This window comes from Talpa occidentalis, unplaced genomic scaffold (genome assembly GCF_014898055.3).
Source record: "Talpa occidentalis isolate TD23 unplaced genomic scaffold, MPIMG_talOcc4v2.1 talOcc4.2, whole genome shotgun sequence".
NCBI lineage: Eukaryota > Metazoa > Chordata > Mammalia > Eulipotyphla > Talpidae > Talpa > Talpa occidentalis.
In genome coordinates this window covers 140,817,713-140,838,315 of record NW_023602073.1, presented here as the reverse complement: position 1 = coordinate 140,838,315, position 20,603 = coordinate 140,817,713, and the positions used below count along the sequence as shown (strand labels likewise).

Genomic DNA, 20,603 nt, shown 5'->3' with positions numbered 1-20,603 from the left:
ACTTTGAATGGGCCTCAAAAGCACAGCTTCTCCTATTTTCAGAAACAGTTCAAGTTGAAAGCTGCCAGCAGAAATGGTCACGGCCCTGATCACCCGGGTCAGAACAATGACAATAAAATCAGAGTCAAGTTTGCCTTGAACCCACAGAAAACCTGTTCTGCTTTGCTCCTGCGTGTCCAGCACAGGCTGAACACACAGAAATGCTCAATAAGTACTGATGGGAGGCATTAACTCCAACTACCATATGCTCTCTAGATTGGTACCCTGGGATCTAGCATTTAATCTCTTTAATCAGATATTTGTGCCCACAGTGATGTCTGAAGGAATGAAACTGAACTTAAAAAGGAAATGACTCGCAGTCACAACCCTACACTTCTGTTGGTTGTGGTGAGCTCGGGAGATAATGTTCAGCTTGTCTGCAGGCTTGAGCATAAAAAAAAACAATCCAGCCTCTTCATTGACCGCTTATCCTCTATCTTCCCTGCCCCCACACTTTTTTTTTTTCATAATAAAACTTATTGCTAGGTCACATTGTACATTTTTATTTTTGGTGGATCTACTAACAGAATTGCAATTTTGAAGCACAGAGCTCTCCTGCTCTCCAAGGATGACTGCTTAGAAAATAAACCCACTGTGTGTATGATTAATAAAAAGATCATTCAGTGCTTTAATCTCTCTGACTTTTATTCCACTATCTCTGCACACATGAGAGTAATATGAGAAAGCCCCCTAGTACAAGTAGATTGGAAAAGCAGGTCAGAAGGAAAGCATTTCTTTCATATATTCAACATTATAGCACATTCGCTAAACACATGTCAGCGTGTTAAATTTAATGGAAAAACAGTAGTGGTTAGATTTTGAGAACAGTGTCATAATAATCATAAAGCTGTCTATTTCACAAGGAAAAATGGATTAGAAGTGACAAGGCCTAACTCTTTCTAGACGGATCTTTAAACATAGTATAAAGGTACTAAGGCTCATGTTTATTGCATTACTGCAGTGAAGTCAGATAGCACAGTTCAGCTCTCCTACATTTTGTCACTGCACTCCACATAGCACAGCCACTTTAGAAGTGCCACAAACACAGGTTTAAGAAATTATGTTCATGGTGTCACTGGACCATCTTCACAAATGCTAGGTGTCCTCCACTTCCAGGGACAAGCAGTGGTCTGCTGAACCTCTGTGGTCTGTCACCTGCTTTCTCTCTCCTGGTCCTCTTGCTGTCACCAGCAGCCTGTCTTTTATCATCATGGGTGACAATGACATTACTTAAAATAATCAAAGACACTACCTCTCCTTTTCCTGGCCCATGCAGGGCCATGGCTAGCCTTTATTCTGATTCGCTGCATACATTCACTCTTCATTCACGCATGCAGCATTTACTAAGCACTTACTAGGCCCTGGAAACCAACCAAACATGAATAAACTCAGTGGAAAAATGTGTCTTACTGGTGTTTCCAAGTCCACCATGGCCAAACCTACTTTTGATCATCTTTATTCCTTATCCAGCTTCCTTCTCTTTTAATAGAAAAAGAGTTCTGGTGCTGGTTAACAGTAATTTCTATGCTCTCATATTTGATCTGGGTCTTCCCTGGACTCCCCCAATCCCTTGCCAGGTCACATTAAGTCCACCTTCACTCTCTTCCTCAATTGGCTCTCAAAACCACATGTCCTATGACCAGCCAAACTAGACACCCCCTGTTTCTTCCTCACACCGTGTCCAAGTCTGACCATATCTATGCTCAGGTTCAAGCTCCTTGTGGAAAGTTCTTCTCTTGGCATGGTCAAACCCTAACCCCTCTTTACATCTAACTTAAGTGCCTAACACTGACTAAAGTTCCAAATAGCCTTCCTGGATCTCTCCTTTCACTCAATATGCATTGACTCTGCCTCGCTACTGGGCAATGAATTGCCTGGGACTGTGGCTGTGGCTACGAGAGAAAGGTCTGATTTGTGCTCTCAAGAAGATCAGTTTTATGGGCATGGTGGAACAGCAAGCAGGTACAAGCATGTGAAAACCACCTGGGGCAGAAAGCACAGAGGTGAGGCCCATCTCCCTGCCTGTAGATGGAGTGGTGAACTTTCCAGAAAGGAGAGATCCCGAGAGTTTCAAGGACCCATAGGAGTCAGCCAGCGAGAAAGTGACCTATGGCCTTGCAGACAGTATGGACAGCAGATGCAAAGGTTGAAACAAAACAGTGTGGATATTAAAACTGCCAGGAACTCCAAGTGTAGAGGTAGAACATGGGACCAGCAAGGCAGCAGGTGAGGCTAGAGAGGGAGGCAGGAGTGGGTAATTGAGGCATTCTGACAAGATCCTATGGGCAATCCACAGCCAGAAAGGATTTTTTTTTTTGCCAGATCTGAGAGCAGGGTGGAGAATGAAAAAAAAGGGTCAAGATCAGAGATGCCAAGCTTAGCTAAGATGACCCGAATTTCAGCAGGAAATAATGAGGGCATGAAGTTATTGTTCTGGGAGCACAGACAGCAACTAAAAACTTGTTAGAAGTGTACATTATCAGCACCCCCCTCTCTAGACCTGGTGCTGGTTAATGGTAACTTCTATGTTCTGCTGAAGTGGAAGAAACTCTGGGAGGGGGTCCATCAATCAGTCTGTGGTGTTGTTTTTTCTTCAAAACATCCAGCAAGCTTATCTACTTGTGGGATCATGAATGTTCATACGTTTCTTCCTTATATGGGTTTTTGTTGAAAGTGCTATAGGGTTCTATGCATATACACATGTATTATGCCTGCATACATTTGTGCATACATAGACACATATAGATGTACACATATCTATTCATTAATTCTGTGTTTTAACAAACCCTCCAGGAGATTCTGAGGCTAGGGAATGACTGAACACAGCCAACGGCAGTATGGCCAAGGAGAGTCCGGGTATGATAAGGGAGGAGTCTGCTGACCCTGGCAGCAGAAGGGAAGAAGAGGGAGTGGCCAAGGCAGCTCCCTAGTTTGCATCTCAGCCACGATGGTGCCCTTTCACAGAGGTTGGGGAGGGGCTGCAGGAGGAGCACATCTGGCTACAGAAGTGGGGGGCACGGGTATGTATTTGCACATCTTTGGTAAGAGATAATGTTGCTTCTTTCACCTCCTAAACACTCTGAGACTTTTCCAGGATGCCCACTTATAAAATCATGTTGTAGTTGAGTTTGTGTGTTAGTTTTGAGCCAGACTGTAAACTCCTAGAGGGCAGGAGCCAGACTTTATTTATTTAAGTCCAGAAGATCAAGCCCAAGCACCTGTGTTGAATAGACAACCCCTTTAGAAAACTTCTTGGAGCCAAGTGATAACTAAGTCAGAGTTATCACTCAGCAATGACTTTGCCTCTCTGGGACAGACAAATACATCCACTATCCTGGTGTCCCGGGAACTGACAGTCTCTCCATTACAACATCTAGGACCCAATGACACCAAGCAAACTCCCATTTCCAGTGTGTCCCAGGCTCCATGTTGCACCTAGAGCTTTTTATGTACATGCTGTCATTTCAGCTCAGACGACTCGGTGAGTTATTTCCTTGACAGGAGAGAAATGGGGGCTTTGCAGCTTGCTTATAGTCTCACCGTGAGGAGGAGGAGGAGGAAGAGCCAGGATCGAACTCCAATCTGTCTGACACCAAGAATCCTGTTCTTAGTCACTTAGTTGTCATCCCACACCATCCCATGCCCTATAATGGCATCTGCCACCACCCTATGCCCCACCACCCCGTTCCCCACCACCCCATCCCCCACCATCCCACCCCCACCATCTCACCCCCTACCATTCCATCCCCTACCATACCATGCCCCAACACTCCACCCCCTACCACCCACCCCCACCATCCCAGCCCCACCACCCCACCCCTCACCATCCCAGCCCCCGCCATGCCGTCCCCCACCATGTCACCCCCACCACACCACTGCCATTGGATCTGTATATTACCTCTTCCGTGGGAGGAAGGGGCTACAAAATCATTCTGGAGAATAAAGAAGGTTTATAGGGATATGCCTTTTCTACTTTTCATGTGATGTGCCTAAGAATTGACAGAAAGTTGTAACAGTTGGGAAAGCATTAAAATAATGAAAAATGAAAGCATTAAAGCATCAGAGAGAATACTGTTTGAATTCTAGGTGAAAACACAGTATATTATAATAAGAATGGGAATGAATACACTGTGTTAAAAGAAGATAACTGTGTAATAGATGATATCTAAAAGAAGAGGTTAAGTCATGGTGCATCTGAGAATGAGATAGAAATGAAGTTTCTTTTTTTTAAAAGAAGAATCAAACAGAATTTATAAAGGAAATGCCAGGAGGTCTTTTTTTATCTTTTGCTTGCAATCTGTCTGAGCTGACAGAGCAGAAAACACAGCTAGTTAGCAGGAGACTTTGTTACTGACTTCTTCCTGTCAGCAGCCACGGCACTGACCCCGCTCTGCTCTCAATTCCTGTGTTACAAACAAGAAGATGCCCTATAATTTTTCAAAACATCTTAAATAAAAGAAAAGACATGTTTTTAACATATCAAAGTCAATCAGAATAGCTCAGAGGAGAACTCTGGGGCCCTTTAACCTCAGAGGCTGGGAGGTGGCTGTAGAATCAGGTAACCTGTCCCACTTTCCCCAGCTTGGCCAAGTTCTAGAAGGAAGAAGGCTGACCCTCCTCCCATCAGCTGATGGCTGTGTAGTCTGTGCAGCACAGTCCTGCAATGAAGAAGAAACCCACCAGGGGGAGCAAAGACCTGCGCATAGCAAAGAGTGGGCCTCAAGGGTAGAGAAAATCAATTTCAGGGCTACACCTGGAAGAATTAATTTTCCAGGCTTTGTTGCGTCTTCCTCTTTTCTTTGTCTTCTTTCTACCAAGTTTCTATTAGTGGACTCAGCTTGTGTCTATAGGATTCCAAGGCAAGATCTATTTGTAGAGGTGGATGAACTCATCCCTGTGGCCTGGAATTGGACCCGGCTACTCTTCTGTAGTTTGATTGCAGGGTCCAGCAGGAGCAGTCCTGGTGCCTTCCTCCTAATATAAAGCCAGGCAGCCCTCAGGGCCACTGTAAGGGAGACTTCTCCACAATGTCTTAAGCAAAGAGATGGTTCCTGGGATAAATGAGCCAGCTTCCAGGAGATGCCACTTGTAAGATGTATGGGAAAACATGATGTCTTTGGAGGTTTGAGGGATTCTGAGGTGAGAGAGGAATTTTTCTTGCTTAGTAGTGGATCCACTTTAATAAAAAGAAAAATGTCTAAAAATGTCTAATAACATGTGATGGTGGGGCATGGTAAGGTAGAAAAGGCATATTCCTATAAGCCCTCCTTATTCTCCAGAATGATTTTATAGCCCCTTCTTCAAATGGCAGTGGTGCAGAGGGGGTGGCATGGAGAGGGATGGCATGGCATTTCACATAATGATTCTTCTTTAGAACTGTGCTCGAGGATCCCCTGAGAGGATTTTGTTTTCACCCAAACATACAAACACCTGTACTCATTGCCTTGTAGTCCCAGACTTGGAACTTCTAGGGGGAGAGAACAGAGACAGGGAAGTTTAAAACATTGTACAGGAATACTTATTTTGAGCAAAAGACTAGAGCTATCTAGCATGCACGGGCATAGGACTTGTCTCCTCCAACCTCTGAGTAGATTTCAAGGTACTGACAGCTTGGATAGATGTAGTCAGAGTAGAGGTGAACTTGACAGTGAATATAAGCCCTCACTGATATGACTGATAGAGGAGTATAGGCTGGTATGGCATCTCCCAAAGTGAGATGCAGGTGAGACCACACACATAGAGTTACCAAGTTAAGGTAGAAGCCAGTTTAAATGGAATTTTTTGTTTTTAATAGAAAGAATTCTGAGTCTCTAACATGTGCATAATCATTGTGAATCTCCTAGAAAAGGAATAATCAGGCAGTACTCCCCAAACTTACGGAACTCTGAGTATTTGCTTCAGTGTTTTAGGGGACTAGGAGTTGCAGGAATGCACTGAGGGAAATGCTGGTATGAAAATGGTTCTAACAGAGATTTTGAACTCTCCGTCTTATGGGATCACCTATGGCTTCATTAAAAAAAGAATGGACAGGAATCTACCCCAGACTCTCCAGAAGGGCCAATGCAGCTCTGTGTCTCTCAAGGCTCAGCTAGAGACACTGCTGTGCAGTCTGAGGGCTGGGTTCAAGTCTAGAAGCCACAGATAGTCATTCTAGTCCAGCCCATTTGGAAAGCTTTTTGCTTTCCAAATGGGCTTGTTGTCTTAGTTTTCTCATCCATTAGTAGGGAATCAGAACCACTCAACAGTATAGTTTTAGGTCTAAAAGAGTTAAATGAAATAAAAAATAAGCAAGCAGTAGGTGCTGTTTCAATTGTTAACCCTCTGTAGCTTCAATATAAATAAAAATAGTAAAAGTATTTGCCTTCTCTTTTTAGTTCACCTACCAACAATTTCCTCTAACAACTTGGAATTCTTGTGTCTGTGACCTTTGCTGTGCTTGGAGTGAAGTTCTGAAAGGCAGCATCAGAACATTAACATAACAAAGAGCGTTAACAGAGGCACCCACACCAGGTCATATGGAAAAAGAGTTTTCTATGTTTCAAATGGTGTACACACTCCATTTTCCAAGTGATTATCTAAGCTGCCCAATGAGCTGAAATCTGGCATTAGAGCATATAACAGAAGTGATGTCATCACGGGTTCACACTAATGCACACAAAAGCTGCAACATTTGGCCAGCAGCAGTTGTCTGTGCTCTTCTGTTGAGGCAGAGTTTTTAAAATATAAACTTCAAAGGTATTTCTATTTCTATCAGGGCAGATGTAATGGGATTTTTATAGGCATTGTAACATTTGGTGTCTTCATACTCCCTTTCCTTTTTAATAATCCTTCAGTCTTATTCCATTAAAAAGGTTTATAAGTTAGTATTGTGAGACAGTGTGTGTCTGTGTGTGTCTGTATGTGTATCTCTATCTGTATGTCTCTGTGTGTGTCTGAGTGTGTCTGTGTGTGTATCTCTGTGTGTATCCGTGTGTGTATCTCTGTGTGTGTGTGACCAGCTCCTCTGGGAGGGGGAATGTACGAGTGAATATGACTCTGCCCCAGAGAGGTGCCTTTGTATTTGTGTATGGATGAAATAGTATAGATAATTCCAGTCTTGCAAGTGGATACTATTGCAAAGTTCATTTGTAAGTCAGTAGTTGGGAACTTGGAGCACATTTTCTCATAAAGGAATGGTTCTGCCCGGTGGCCAGAGTCCTGGCCAGCCCACAGAGCCTGCTGAACTCATCCTGCACCTGAAGCAGGATTGCTGTTCACTCCAAAGAACAATGTTTCCATGGAAACACATTTTCAGAGTTCTACTGTTTAAGGTTGAGAATCCATGGATATAACTTTTAACTCATTTCCTAAGTTGCTTTTTCCCTTCAATAAATTACCAAGAAGAGGAGCTATTCATACCATGAATTATTTCTGGAATGTATTAGGTTAAAATAATATTTTTTTCTCCACTTGTTTTATGCACATGGAGAATTTAGTAAAAGGGATACACATGACAAGGAAAAGAGTTCCTTTAAACATTCTTGAACTCTTCAAGCCTGCTTTCTTGTCTGTTTCCTGGCTCTTTGCAAGCCACAGCTGGTCAGCTAACTGCAGAGGCAACTGTCACTGGCATTATGTTTGTTTTACATCAAAATGTATATTTGGGTTTTTTTTTTTATTTTATCTTTACCTTTCCCTTAAGTTTTAAAAACCTGCCCTATAATTTAAAAGGAATCTGAAATAACTAAGTAGTGAAATAGATTCTCGATCACCCTGACCACAGGAATCAGAAATGTCTCAAGTATACTATACACAGATTATGCTACAAGTTGTATAAATATATCGTAGAATCACAGGACTGGAAAGAACCTTAGCAGATTGTCTCATCTATTCCCTGGCTTCCAGACAAGCCAATCATTCCAAACAGATGAGCACTAACCCCTACTTGAGAGGAGAAAGATGACTTGGTCTTTAACCCTTTCTAGATGAAACACTTTCTTCGAAGGCATTCCTGAACACCTCAGTGTCTAACACTTTAACTGCTTTGCTCTGTCTGGGTTATTTGTACTCTTTTCAGCAGTGGGAACTAAACTTGAGCTATTATATTTAATGAGGCAGCTGAGATCTGAGCAAAGTTTATACACATAGGAAAGCAAACCCAGAGACAGGCTCAAAGGAAAATCAAATTCAATATTTATAATAAAATTATAATAGCATATTTATTTATAGTTACTCTAGCTAGCAAACAAGGCAGAGCCAGCTTTATCATATTAGTTCTTTAATCAGATAAGGAAATGACAGCGAATCTACCCCTATTAAAGTTATTTATAACAGGTGATATTCTGAAATGTCACCAAATATATTCTCTTGAGAGCCTTCTACAGAACCTACAAGAGATAATCTCAAAATATTTTTTACAGATTGGTAATTGATATTTAAACTTGGTCATCAGAGACATTTAATGGAAGCTTTAAAGGAGTAGGTATTTTGATCTCCATATTGGTGAAGACACTAAATATAGTATCTTTAAAGCAAGTACTCTTGGCAACATCACTGTCTTAAAAAAAAAACAGCGCATTTGCTCCCAGGAAAAAAGAGAGACAGGCTGTTGAAAATTCCCTTTGTTTTTGAGGTTTTTCAATGCCTCAGAGATGAGGTCTATGTTAGAAGTGGACAGGGATGGAAATTTCCATAATTATTGTCTCAATCTTATAGTAAACCATGTGTGGTTTTTTTATTCCCCAAACTTAGGTACTGATTGGGTGGCCTGATGATGGTTCATTTTATGTGTCAACTTGGTGGCCCCTGGGTGCCAAGATGAAACATTTTTTCTGGGTGTGTCTGGGAGGGTGTTTCAGGATGAGATCAGCATTTGAATCAGTGGATGCAGTCAAGCAGATTCCCTCCCCATGGAGGATGGACATCACTCAACTCATCGATCACCTCAAGGCCTGTTTCATTGATTGTGTTGGGACACCTCATCTCATTTCCCTGCTCTCAGAGTAGGGTTTGCATCATCCATTGGTCCATCTAGTTCTCAAGGCTTAGACTAAGTCATATCACTAGCTTTCCTGAATCACCCACATGCAGAAGCAGATCATGGGACTTCATTATCATGGGGACACCAGCAGAACCACGAGAGGAGCAGAGAATAAGTCCACGAAAGAAAGCCGGAGAGCCCAGAGTGAAGATTTGCTGGGGGCTGGGAGGCTGGGAGGCCTCCCAGCTCCCCAGCACCCCTACCTGCTGTGTATCTTGTAGATCCCAATAAAAGCTTGTAAAAGCCACCGAGGGCTCCAGGACTTCTCCCTTACCCCGCCTGCTTGGGTTATAGAGACTGTGCTCCGTCCCTGTACTGCCGCTACAACATGACTATTCATCCCTCCTCAGTAGCTAATGAACAGAAACAATTTTTTGAGACCAGGTTAACAATTGTGTCTCTGTAAAATAACTATGAGAGAAGTAGACCTAAATTTTCTACATTAGCAAGGCAGCTCAATGGAGACTGTCGACCCCGTTCTGTGAAGCAGAATCTACTTTCGTAGTTTCCTGGCAAGCGACATCCCTACTCTGCTGTAGCTTGTCTACTCCTGTCGGTCAGTTATATTAGGGCAGAATTGTTCCTGCGAAATGGAATCTGTTGCTACCACTGAATATGCCAAATATGCTTGCTTTGGACGCACAGGAGGCCCTGAGCTGACCACAGCAGGAAATTGGTACCCCTGTCAACCAATCAGATTCCCGTCCCAAAGAGGTCTTTCTCTTCATTCTACCCATAAAAATTTAGGAAACTTGCTTGAAAATGCAAGGGAAGAGTATTAAAATTAACTTTTCTCACTTGTACTGCCAGGATATCAGCATTATTCATAGCTCAGTGGTGTACCTACTTGAGATCTATGATTGCTAATTTTAGATAGACAGTGATGAGTGTACACTGTCCTTCATCAGTCTTAATAAAAATATCCCTGTGGGAAACTTTCCTCCAGAAACCTTAAGTTTCCTTCCATTCTGGCCAAAATACAGTATGAAATTGCAGCTCTGGTATTTATTCATGAGGAGTTTGAAGGATGTCCCATAAGGCATCCATTAATTACACAATTGAGTTGAAACAATTCATGGACAAAGACAACTTACTTGTTCATTTTTAGTAAGCCTGGTTTTGTTGTGAATGTCTGATGTGACTAAGTTGAATCCATGCTTCTCCGACAAGATTCTCAGAAGCAAGACCACAGTGCGGCTTCCACACTTGCCTACTCTGTTGTACACCACCTGGCTTGGAAAGGGCAGCACCTGGGAAAGAGCGAGAAGGCAAAAATGAGGCCTTGGTTCAGATACTTCCATTGCATCCCTTGATTTCAGAACAAAAAATGTTTGATTAACCTAAATGAGAAAGGTCTATCTCAAGTTAGTGAGAGAACATAACTGATGAACTCGGATTTATCTTCAGAATAACTTTAGAGAAAAACATCACTATCTATGCTGAGATTTAAAACTGGTAACATTTCATACCATCTAGTAAGATCAGTCATAATACTTCTTTCGTTTCTTCTTGGGACAAAATTTATAAATTTGTGCCTTGATGATAATACTCTTTCACAAGATATATTATGCTTTATTAGGACAACTTAATTTGTAGCATTATCAAGGGAACATATAGTAATTTTAAAATTAAGACATAATATACACACGATAAAATTCACTCTTGTGAAAGTGTACAATTCAATGGTTTTAGTACATTCACAAAGTGGTGCAACCATTACCGCTATCTAATTCCACAATATTTTCATCACTCTCCAAAGAAACTCCATATCCATTAGCAGTCCTTAGCACTCACGTTCTATTTCTCTCTATCTCTGCACCTTGATATCATTCATCTACTTTCTGTCTCTAGGTTTCTCCTACAGCATTCAGGATATCTCATATAAATGGAATAAAATATGTATCTTCTTGTGTGTGGTTTCTTTCACTTAGCATAATGGCTTCAAAATTAACCACGTTGTAGTATGAGACAATACTTTGTCCGTTTATGTCTGAATAATATATTGTACAGATATAGAAAATTTTGTTTACATATTCACCAGCTAAAGGACATTAGAATTATTTCTATTTTTTGGACTTTTTGGCTATGTAGCTTTATATAGGCCAGTAAGTTATCGTGAGAAACAGTTGATGAAATATTTATATCCCCAACAAAGATTTTATTTTTATTTCAAATGCTTAGCAGTGAGCAACAATCGACAAATGATAATTGATTCATTCATTTGGTATATACTCATAACAGAAGGCCATACAAAGGCCCAAAGCTAAAGAATGTCATGCTGTATGAACAGAAATATGTACCAACTTGCCTGAGGTATGTCATTTGAATTTTTTTCACAGGTTTAGTTATTTTCCTAAAGTATTTTACATGCAGAGAAGCATTTCACAAATTTGGAGCATAAGGCTAGTTGTTATTGGAATAAAGTATTATATTTATATCACTCACTGAACAACCAGTCATGTGCCATGTTGATGTAATTCTTCCAGTGTGTGTGTTTTGTTACCGAGTACCAACTCACTTCTTCAGGGTCAGCCAGTATCTTCCAGTGTGTCTCCTCTCAGGGTCTAGAACATGCCTTGTGCACACAGGGCCTCAGTACACAGCGATGGGTTTCTTGGAAGCTCTCAGGGACTTAATATGTTGTTTAACACTTATAAGGTCAGGAACAGGACACAGGGCAGGTTTTCTGATCCCACGCAGACCGGGTAAAGGAGGAGTCAGAATCCTCAGTGGTTTTTCAGGTTTTTATTAGGGTTCAGCGGGTACGTGGCAGGCAGGGGTGCTGGCAGTCCTCCCAGCCCCCAGCAAATCTTCACTCTATCTGGGCTCTCTGGTGTTCTCTGCTTCTGCTTTGGGCTTCTTCTCTTTTGGCTTCTTCTTCTCTTTTCGGCTTCTACTGCTCCTGGCGTCCCCATGACGCCGCCCTTAAAAAGCACAGTCTTAGCCCAGGTGAATCCCATCTACCTATGCCCACACCCTATTCCAGGTGCCCGCCATCAGGCATGCATTCAGGACTGCAAGGATCCATCATCTCTCCTGATGGCGGGAGGGCAGAAAAGCCTGACATTTTTCCTTACCCTACAACACTCCTTAACACAATGATTCAGCTAAAATGTGAGACCAGGAGAATCTTCAAATCCAACTGAGTTTTCAGGCCAAATGGTAATAAAAAATATCTGGGTAAGAAGATAGTTATTGAAATAGGTCAACTTATTTATAGCTCAATTGGTGAGTACCCCCCAAAAGTTGGTTCTCTGGCAATGATTCAGGTTCTTAGTTACCAGATCATGACTCAGAAAGGTGGAACGAGGCTTCATATTTAATGTAATGATAGTAGTGGCTTTTGGAAATTTCCATAATAACCAGCCTGTGGTAGGGATGACGGCTGTGACAGAGAAGCCAACCGAAACACAAAGTTTAATTTCTTTGGAGAAATAAACTGCACAGGAATTGGGGTGAATGCATTTTCCCTCGTCTTCTAACTTAGCACAGAACAGCAAGGGAGAATTGACGACCCAGAAGATGTGAGTTGTCACATATGTAAGTACTTTACAAGAAGAGTGCAGATTTAAATGAAGCACTGAGGCACTTATAAAGAAACATTAGGTGAAAACACTTAATTTTCCTGAATTTATTGGATAATTAACGCAGTAGCAGGCCTAGTACCTCTCTACTTCCTTTTGCTAATACCTAAAGATGCTGATACTTTTAGGTTATTGGTTAGTTATTTTTAAAAATGTGTTCCTTACAATTCCTTACAATCTTATGGGAAGCTCCAAAATAATGGTTTTAAATATTTGTTATTTTAAAGAATGCACATAAAAACAAAATCCCTGCGTCATTCCTGCAGCTGATCTACAATCATATTTGAAAAGAAAGGAGAGATGAACATCCCACTGTGATTCATTTTTACCATTTCTTTAAAGATCATTCTACAACCACATCCACATTATTCCACATCTCAACAATGTGTTTCCAGAGCTTTTTAAAATCAGTCTTGTAACATTTAAAGACACAGCATACACCATCACAAACATAAACCTGTCTCAAATTTAGAGTAGAGCTTTCAAATCATTTTCTAAAAGAGCCTATATAATGCAATGGACATTGACTAAACTAATGGGTTGATTTGAATAAGATGATAAAATGAACAACAGCAGCAAGTTGATTAGTTCCTGATCTGACAGAAAGATCCATTCTAAAAGGTCTGCTTTTAGACTCACTGTCATCTTTAACTTGAAGTGTAATTTCCGGAAAGATGGTGAAAAGGAGAAGTGATTTTTATGGAGGGTTACTCCTGACCCTGTGCTAAGCTCTGTGCATAAAGCTTTCAATCCTTGTTAACAATACTGAGTCAAAGAGCATAACTGTCTTCATTCTAGCTGTGCATTTTCCTAGGAGTTTAAATTATCAAGCAATTAAACATCATTAACAGCATCTAAGTGACTCCCCTGGGTGCCCCCACTTGCCCACAGATCATAGATATAGCGAAAGTCAAGGTCCAGATGCAGTTTAGAAAGATCCACCCATCTCACCCCTTCACTGTTGCCCTCCGTCAGCAGCTCCCAATCATTTGACTTGCTAGAGCTTCCCTTTGTGGTCTTCTCATCCTCCTAAGGACCCAGTGAGGTCGAGATCATGACTATTTTTAGATGGAAAAAACCGAGACCCAGAAAGAACATCTGGTGACTCTAAGGCCACAAAGCTAAAAAGCCTAGTTTCATACAACGCCAGACTAGTTCTCCGCGCCCCTGGCCCCTAACATGAAGCACCACCTAGTATGCTGTGGCATCAGAGTGAAAAAGATTTTTAGTTTGACTTCTATGACAGAGACACTGTTTCCTTTTTTAAAGTTGCAAAGGCTTCCGACCTCATTAATTTTTTATTTTTTATTTTTTGGAACTATCAGCTCTCACGCCCAGTCCCACCAGCTCTTACTCATCCACAAGTCTCCAAAATGCTCAGGTAGAGCTGACAGGAATCCATTAGTCCTTCTTTCTTCCTAAGGACACATTCTAGAAGCTAATGGAAGCCTACAGTAGCACAACAACTAATGGGGAAAGATGAGTAGAAGGATGTAGTTCCCCGTTCATTCCCTCCCCTCCCTTCCCAGCTGCCTGGGTCCTGTGGACCCCCTTCCACTAGCAAAGGGGGAAAACAGGATGTAGTAAGTCAGAGTAAAATGTATATGAAATCCTAAATTCACTTGAAATGTCCATCACGTCAGGTGAATGCCCTCAAACAATCAACTTAATGATTATGAAAGGGACTGGTATTTTCCATTGCCAGGCAGAAAGCCATCCCCAACTTTATCTCCTATTATTATGCATGCAAGAATTTTGAATAGTCACTCTTTCTCTGGGTCTCCTATAAAGAAGTACACACCAACACCCCTCATCCAAAGAAAGCTCCTTCTGCCCCCATGACTCTTCGTTCTTGGCAACCATGGTTATATGAATGTTATGTCTGTGGTTTCTATTTTATGGCCAATTTGTAAAAGTGAAGGGAGCTCCAAAATAAGTCACTGCATGAATTACATATTTATGTACGTTGCCTGCCTTGTCAGTTCTGCAAATGCCACAAATCCTCAGGGGCTGACAGGCTTGAACGGAGCATGCCAAATAAACAGAAGTCTCCAAAATCCGAGCACAACAGTAACTACCACCAGATGATGTCCACGCTGTCCATAGCTTAGCCATGGCTTGAACTAGGGAGGGGAGAATAAGACTTTCTAGGTAAAAAGCAAACTTGGTCTGGACCAAGACTTTCATAGTCTATGATTATAAGTCACTCTGGAGACAGTTCTTGTTGCAAGAATTAACTTTAATGCTGCTTTTAAGTCTTTACAGGACTTAAAATGGTATTTAGTAAAGCAGGTAACAAGAAGTGGCTCCCAAATGGCTGTATATTTGAATTACCTTCACATCTTTAAAAACTGCAGATTGCAGGGCCTTACTCTAAGATCAGCTGATCAACAGGAAGATCTAAGATCAACAGGAAGTGTAGGGTGAGGGTGGGGTCCAGCTCTAAGAACTCCTTTGGTTGCTTCTGTAGGGGATACCTGGCCTCCAGGGTTAAGGGTTGAAGAGCTCCATGCAGTCTCCTGTGGGTTGAAGGTAGGAGAGAAGGTCACCTGCCAACTGCTGGAGGGATATGGGTCAAAGTAACTGCTCTGTCTTTCTTGGTCTTCCTGAACTGCCGATGGTCCCCATGGTTAAAGGTTACAATGAGCCTGACAAACATGCTCCCGCTACAGAGAATGCCTACTTCGCCATCAGATGGGCTGGGTAACTGAGTGGGTAGGCTAACTGCAATTACAGAAAACACTGTCAAAGCATTAGGCTCAGTGCTAATATCACGCTGAAGACGAGTTGATTTTCTTTGATGAATAAAAGTACCCATTGTGATTTCACAGCACCTCCTTTCACGGTCATTCACATCAACGGGGCAGGCAGAAGGATAGTCCCGGCCAGGGTTTGGGAGGCCTGCCCTCAGGCCCACTTCCTGTAGGCATGGGCCCTGTGACTTCACGCAGCTCAAATCCATTCAGTGAATCCACATTTTGAAGTTTCCCAGGACACCTTGGAGCTAGGAGCCAGTCACGTCACCCCGTTGAGCCTCGATTCCTCATCAGTAAAAGGGGAAGAATGGATTATAACCCAGTAAGTGATGGTTTCTTCTGGAGCTACTCAATGACTCACTTTAGTCTATTATTGTTAACAAACTAAAACCTGGAGATGCCTTAAAAATTAAGACTAAATATTTACATATTTCCCTGTCAAATACATACATACAAAAAACAGAAAAAATAAAAGTGTGGTGATTTGTGCTGATAACATGGATTCTAGCTCCATGGGAGCTCAAGATTCTTGGGATCTTAGGCATTTCTGTACATACCCCTTCCCTGTAGGCTTGTCACGAAATAAATCTTCCTTTCCATAGTTGCAGTTACTTTATGCTCTCTATTCCTTTTTTTAAAAAGATTTTTTTTAATTTATTTATGCATACAAGTACTGGGGTGTTCGCCTAGAGGTGTGGGGGGTTGAGAGGATTTATCAGAGACAAAGTGGGTAACAAAAGAGGTGGATCTACTGAAATATACTGCTGAGAGGAGCAACAGGCAAAACAAGAGAGGTCTGCTGTGCCATGTGGGTTAGCTCCCTGGCTAGGGATCGAACTCATGCTGGTGACAGCTTGATAGCACTAAAACTTTAACCCCTTCGCTACCAAGGAGGTCCTCTGTTCCCTTTTTTAACATCCTCACCAAGCACCAAGCCTGTATGGACTTCCGCCTCCCAGCAGTGTTTTTTAGAACTCGGTGGGAATTTACATCGGCTCCTGCCCATCAAGCTATTGCAGGTTTTCTGATGTATCTCTGCTTTCTAATCACAGGCAGCTCTCCAGAGGGGGGAACCTCCAGGCCCCGTGTAGGGGCTGTCTTCTCCATCAATGCCACAGTTGCTGAATAGAAAGCTGTTCTAGCCACCACTCTCAGATGGCACCCCTGCATCTTCATTATTCATAGCCATTTTCTCCCAGAAGTCTGATCAAATATGAACCTTAAGCTTTCCTCATTTCCCCTGCTCCTACCTGAAACAGTGCCATGCCTAATGTTACCTGCAGAAAGACTAATAGCTATACCTCCATTACAAGCCCATCTGTTTTATTCTGTCCCAGAGACTGGCACTGTTATATGCATAGCAGATGATTAATAAATATCTATTTAAAAGATAGACTATTGGGATAAAAATACTATTAAATGTTACTTTAGAACCAATACTGTCATATTTGTCATTTTAAAGGATGCTCTTTTGGTTGTCTTCTAAATTTCGAAGGGAAGTCTATCACTTTTTCCTCGGCACTCAGATTTTTAAAACACTCTTATTTGCTATATTATGTAAGAAATATGGAATAAAACTGTGGTGAAGTGGAGAAAGTTCCCTGGACTGAAAGTCATGAAACAGTTTTCCCCTTCGCCAAACTAGGTCAACAGGTGACCTTCAACGACTTCTCTGGGCCAAAGTTTCCTCAAGTGTAAAATGGGGTTGCTAACCCTCTGATTTCAAGGCTCCTTCTTGTTCACATCCCACGATGCTAAGGCAGGGTTGCATAACACGTACAAATGTTCATGGAGTTATATGAATGCACTTGAAATATTTATTCCATTCTGGTCTATCTAATGCCCTTATCTCCATAATGTACAACATCATTATGCTATTCCTAGAAATGTAATACCCTGCATACTATAATGAAATCCTCACACAAAGAAGCAATTTTCACAAGGAGCCAAAAGTAATTTTTGGATGTGATGATTAAACTATCATATCTGGAACTTTGAAGTATTCTTCAGCAAAAAAAAATGACTTGCAGTTTGATTAAAAACTCAAATTTCAGGTGACCTTGGGTGAATGCTACCAGTGCCAAACACATGAAGATGACTACTTTCAAACTTCAAATTGGCAACTTCAAAGAAAACACACATATGAAGAAAAGGCAGACTGACTTTTAATTCTGCAACATTCTTTATGCTTCTTTTTCCTAGTAAGTATACAAATCACGGACAAGAAGAAGTTCATAAACTGGGTATCTCAGTCCTACAGTATGTTAGCTTCTAAAACCCAAACCTCAGTTTAGTGGATAGAGAAGTGAGCCCATGAAATCCTCATTTGTTTGTTTGCTTTTTTTTTTAAAGATTTTTTTTTTATTTATTTATATAATAGCTGGGGTACAGGCCAGAGGCACGGGACGGTGAGAGTATTCACCAGACACAGAGCAGGGAGCAGAACAGGCAGATGGACCAAAATACACTGCTGAGTGGAGCAGCAAGTGCGACAGGAGAGGTCTGCCACGCCATGTGGGAATCTCCCTGGCCGGCTGGGAATCGAACCTGCGCTGCAGAGGCTGCACACAGCTTCACCGTGCTGTGCTCATCCCACTGCGCCACCAAGGAGGCCCAAATCCTCATTTGTTTAACAGCAAAGAGAAATGAAGTCCACATACCTGAAGGCGACATATGTGAAACACGAGCAGAGGGGAAGGAGGCAAACATTTGAGAGGCTAAACCATCTTGCTGGAATATTTCAGTGTTTGTATGGGACTTGGTCTTGGTTCAACAAATAGGGTAGTCCACTGTACTGACGCTTGGGACTCCTGTCCATTCTTCTACAAGCCCTTTAAACCTCTAAAGTATTTATAAGCAAAATGGAGAAACCCAACATGAATTTGGGACTCCTGTTTTTATACCTCATCCTCCTGGGTATGTGTATATACGCACATGTGTCTGTGCCTTATATCTTTTGTTGACTTAAAAAATGCTAAAAGTCGGGCCTCTCTGGTGGCAGTTGAGAGCCGCACTGTGAAGCTGTCCGCAGCCTCTGCAGTGCAGGTTTGATCCCGGCTGGCCGGCAAGAATCCCACATGGCATGGCAGACCTCTCCTGTCTCGCCCATTGCTCCCCTCAGCAGTGTATTTCAGTCAGTCTACCTGTTCTGTTCCCCACTCTGTCTCTGGTGAATCCTCTCACCCTCCAGCGCATCTGGCCTGTACCCCGGTTCTTGTATAAATAGATAAAAAAAAGCTGAAAGTCCTGTTGATGTAGTAAATCTGAACCAATTCTACCACTTCTGGCACTGTTTTACATGCTATGTATGCAGTGATCCAAAAGTCCTCACTAAACAAACCTCTGGGAATGAGAGTTGCAGATTTCCCAGTAAGAACAGAGGAGGACTTATGTTCCTCAAATCAGTTCTAGGTCTAGAGTTGTTCCATTTCTATTATTAATCAATTTTGTTGACTTTTTACATTAATTTTTGGACCAGAATATGGAATTATACAGATGTCTTTAGGTAGATAATATTTCTACCAGATCCATGTACTTAGTTTAACTCTCCATGTAGTTCTGTAACACATTCTTCTTAATCACACACATCTCCAAATAAAACATGCATAGACACTTCAGTCTATACGGACTTTGAAGATTTACAAGTCTGCTCTGAAGTTAAGCTTTATTTCTTTTTATTTCTCCTTTTTTAAAGTTAATGTATACTCTGAGTCCAATCTAAAAACTCATTTGTTATAATGCAATGGGGGAGAACTGTTGATTATTGATTGTTAGTTTCATAATTTATAGCAGGTGTTGTTGGCATTGGCCAATCATTCAATTTAGAATGGTCTCCTCTGAATGTTGGTGGGGTGAGTCAATTACCCTTATTATGAATGCCACAAGAGAAGACTACCTTCATTGTAAATAGCACAAAGGCCAGGGGAATAGCCGTGCTGCTTGCCAAATCTCCTATATTTCATCGAAGTACTGAGTAAAGATTTTTAAGACCAAAGACTTAGATTCACTGTCATTTACAAACCACGTTATTATGGTCCATTTAAAACATCTAAATCAAATTTTATTTTCTTGAGTGTGGCTGTATAGCAAGAAACTTATTCTTGGATCCAAATGATCATTGTTTAAAATTCTTGGTTAAATTTAAGGTTTATATAATGTAACCCACCATTTGGAACAGTGTGGCAGGCTGGCACATAAAATGACCCTTACAATCCCACCCCCTAAATCCATGCAGAATGTAACCTTGGGCTGATAACACAACTTACTTTGGCCAGAGAGTCACTGGCGAGCACACTGCAAGCAGAGGCTTGGAAAGAGTTTGCACATTGGCTCTTGCCTCTGACACTTCCATCTACAACATGAAATCAGGCTGGTCTCCAGGAGGATGAGACCCTATGGGATGTTGAAGATTCTGTAACTGAATTCCACAGACCATTACTGAGCCTTTACTGAGGGCCAGTCAATAAATTAGCAGCAAGAAATTAGTTGATTACTGTGATGATCTCCCTGTCAATTATTAGACTTTAAATTCCATGACCGTAGGGCACATCCTTTCTCTAGTATCTTCAGTTCCTTGCTCAGTGCCTGGCACATAGTATGTACTCTATAAAGAGTTGCTAAATGAGTGACTATGGCAAAGGTTATAACTAGTTTCTTACCATGTGTGAACTCATAATCTATCAAATAGGAATCAAACACAGGCACTGTTTGCTCTGATACCATGTGTCATGTGTCCCATTAAAGACATGAATACCAGGGTACAAGTTCAGAGAGAAGGGATGATAAAGTTGGCTGGGGAATTCAGGAATGGTTTCACAGAGAACTTGACATTTGAGCTTGGTCTTGGTACCTCCAGTAATAGTACAGTCCCAATTCAGTCATTCACCCTTTGCCAGAGTTCATCTACCCAATTCTTGCTGGTTTGAATTAAAAAGGAACATTCTAGTCCTCCATGCTTGAAATGGCTATGTAAAAATTGGCATTTTTCACACTCATGAGTATTATGTTTCATGTAATATGCAAGGAAAATATGTCATGTGAAATTCATCAGCTCTTTAGGCTAGTGTTGGCTCCAATGCCCACTGGGTTAAAGAAGGGGTAAAAAAAAAATTGAGGACCTGCAGCATCTAAGAACAGCTGACTTAAACATGGCTAAAGAATGTCCACAATTGCCTCATGTCATACCTCCATATAGCAATAAGGCTG

The 20,603-nt window shown here is 41.6% G+C and overlaps 1 protein-coding gene across 2 annotated transcripts in view; it reads right to left on the bottom strand.

The window, feature by feature from the left end:
- UST (uronyl 2-sulfotransferase) overlaps positions 1 to 20,603 on the bottom strand; it is a 261,891-nt gene that overhangs the window by 109,476 nt on the left and 131,812 nt on the right. For both annotated transcript variants that reach the window (XM_037520548.2, XM_037520547.2), the window contains exon 3: positions 10,153 to 10,308. In XM_037520548.2, coding sequence (XP_037376445.1) covers positions 10,153 to 10,308 — 156 coding nt within the window. The remainder of the gene's footprint in view (positions 1 to 10,152; positions 10,309 to 20,603) is intronic.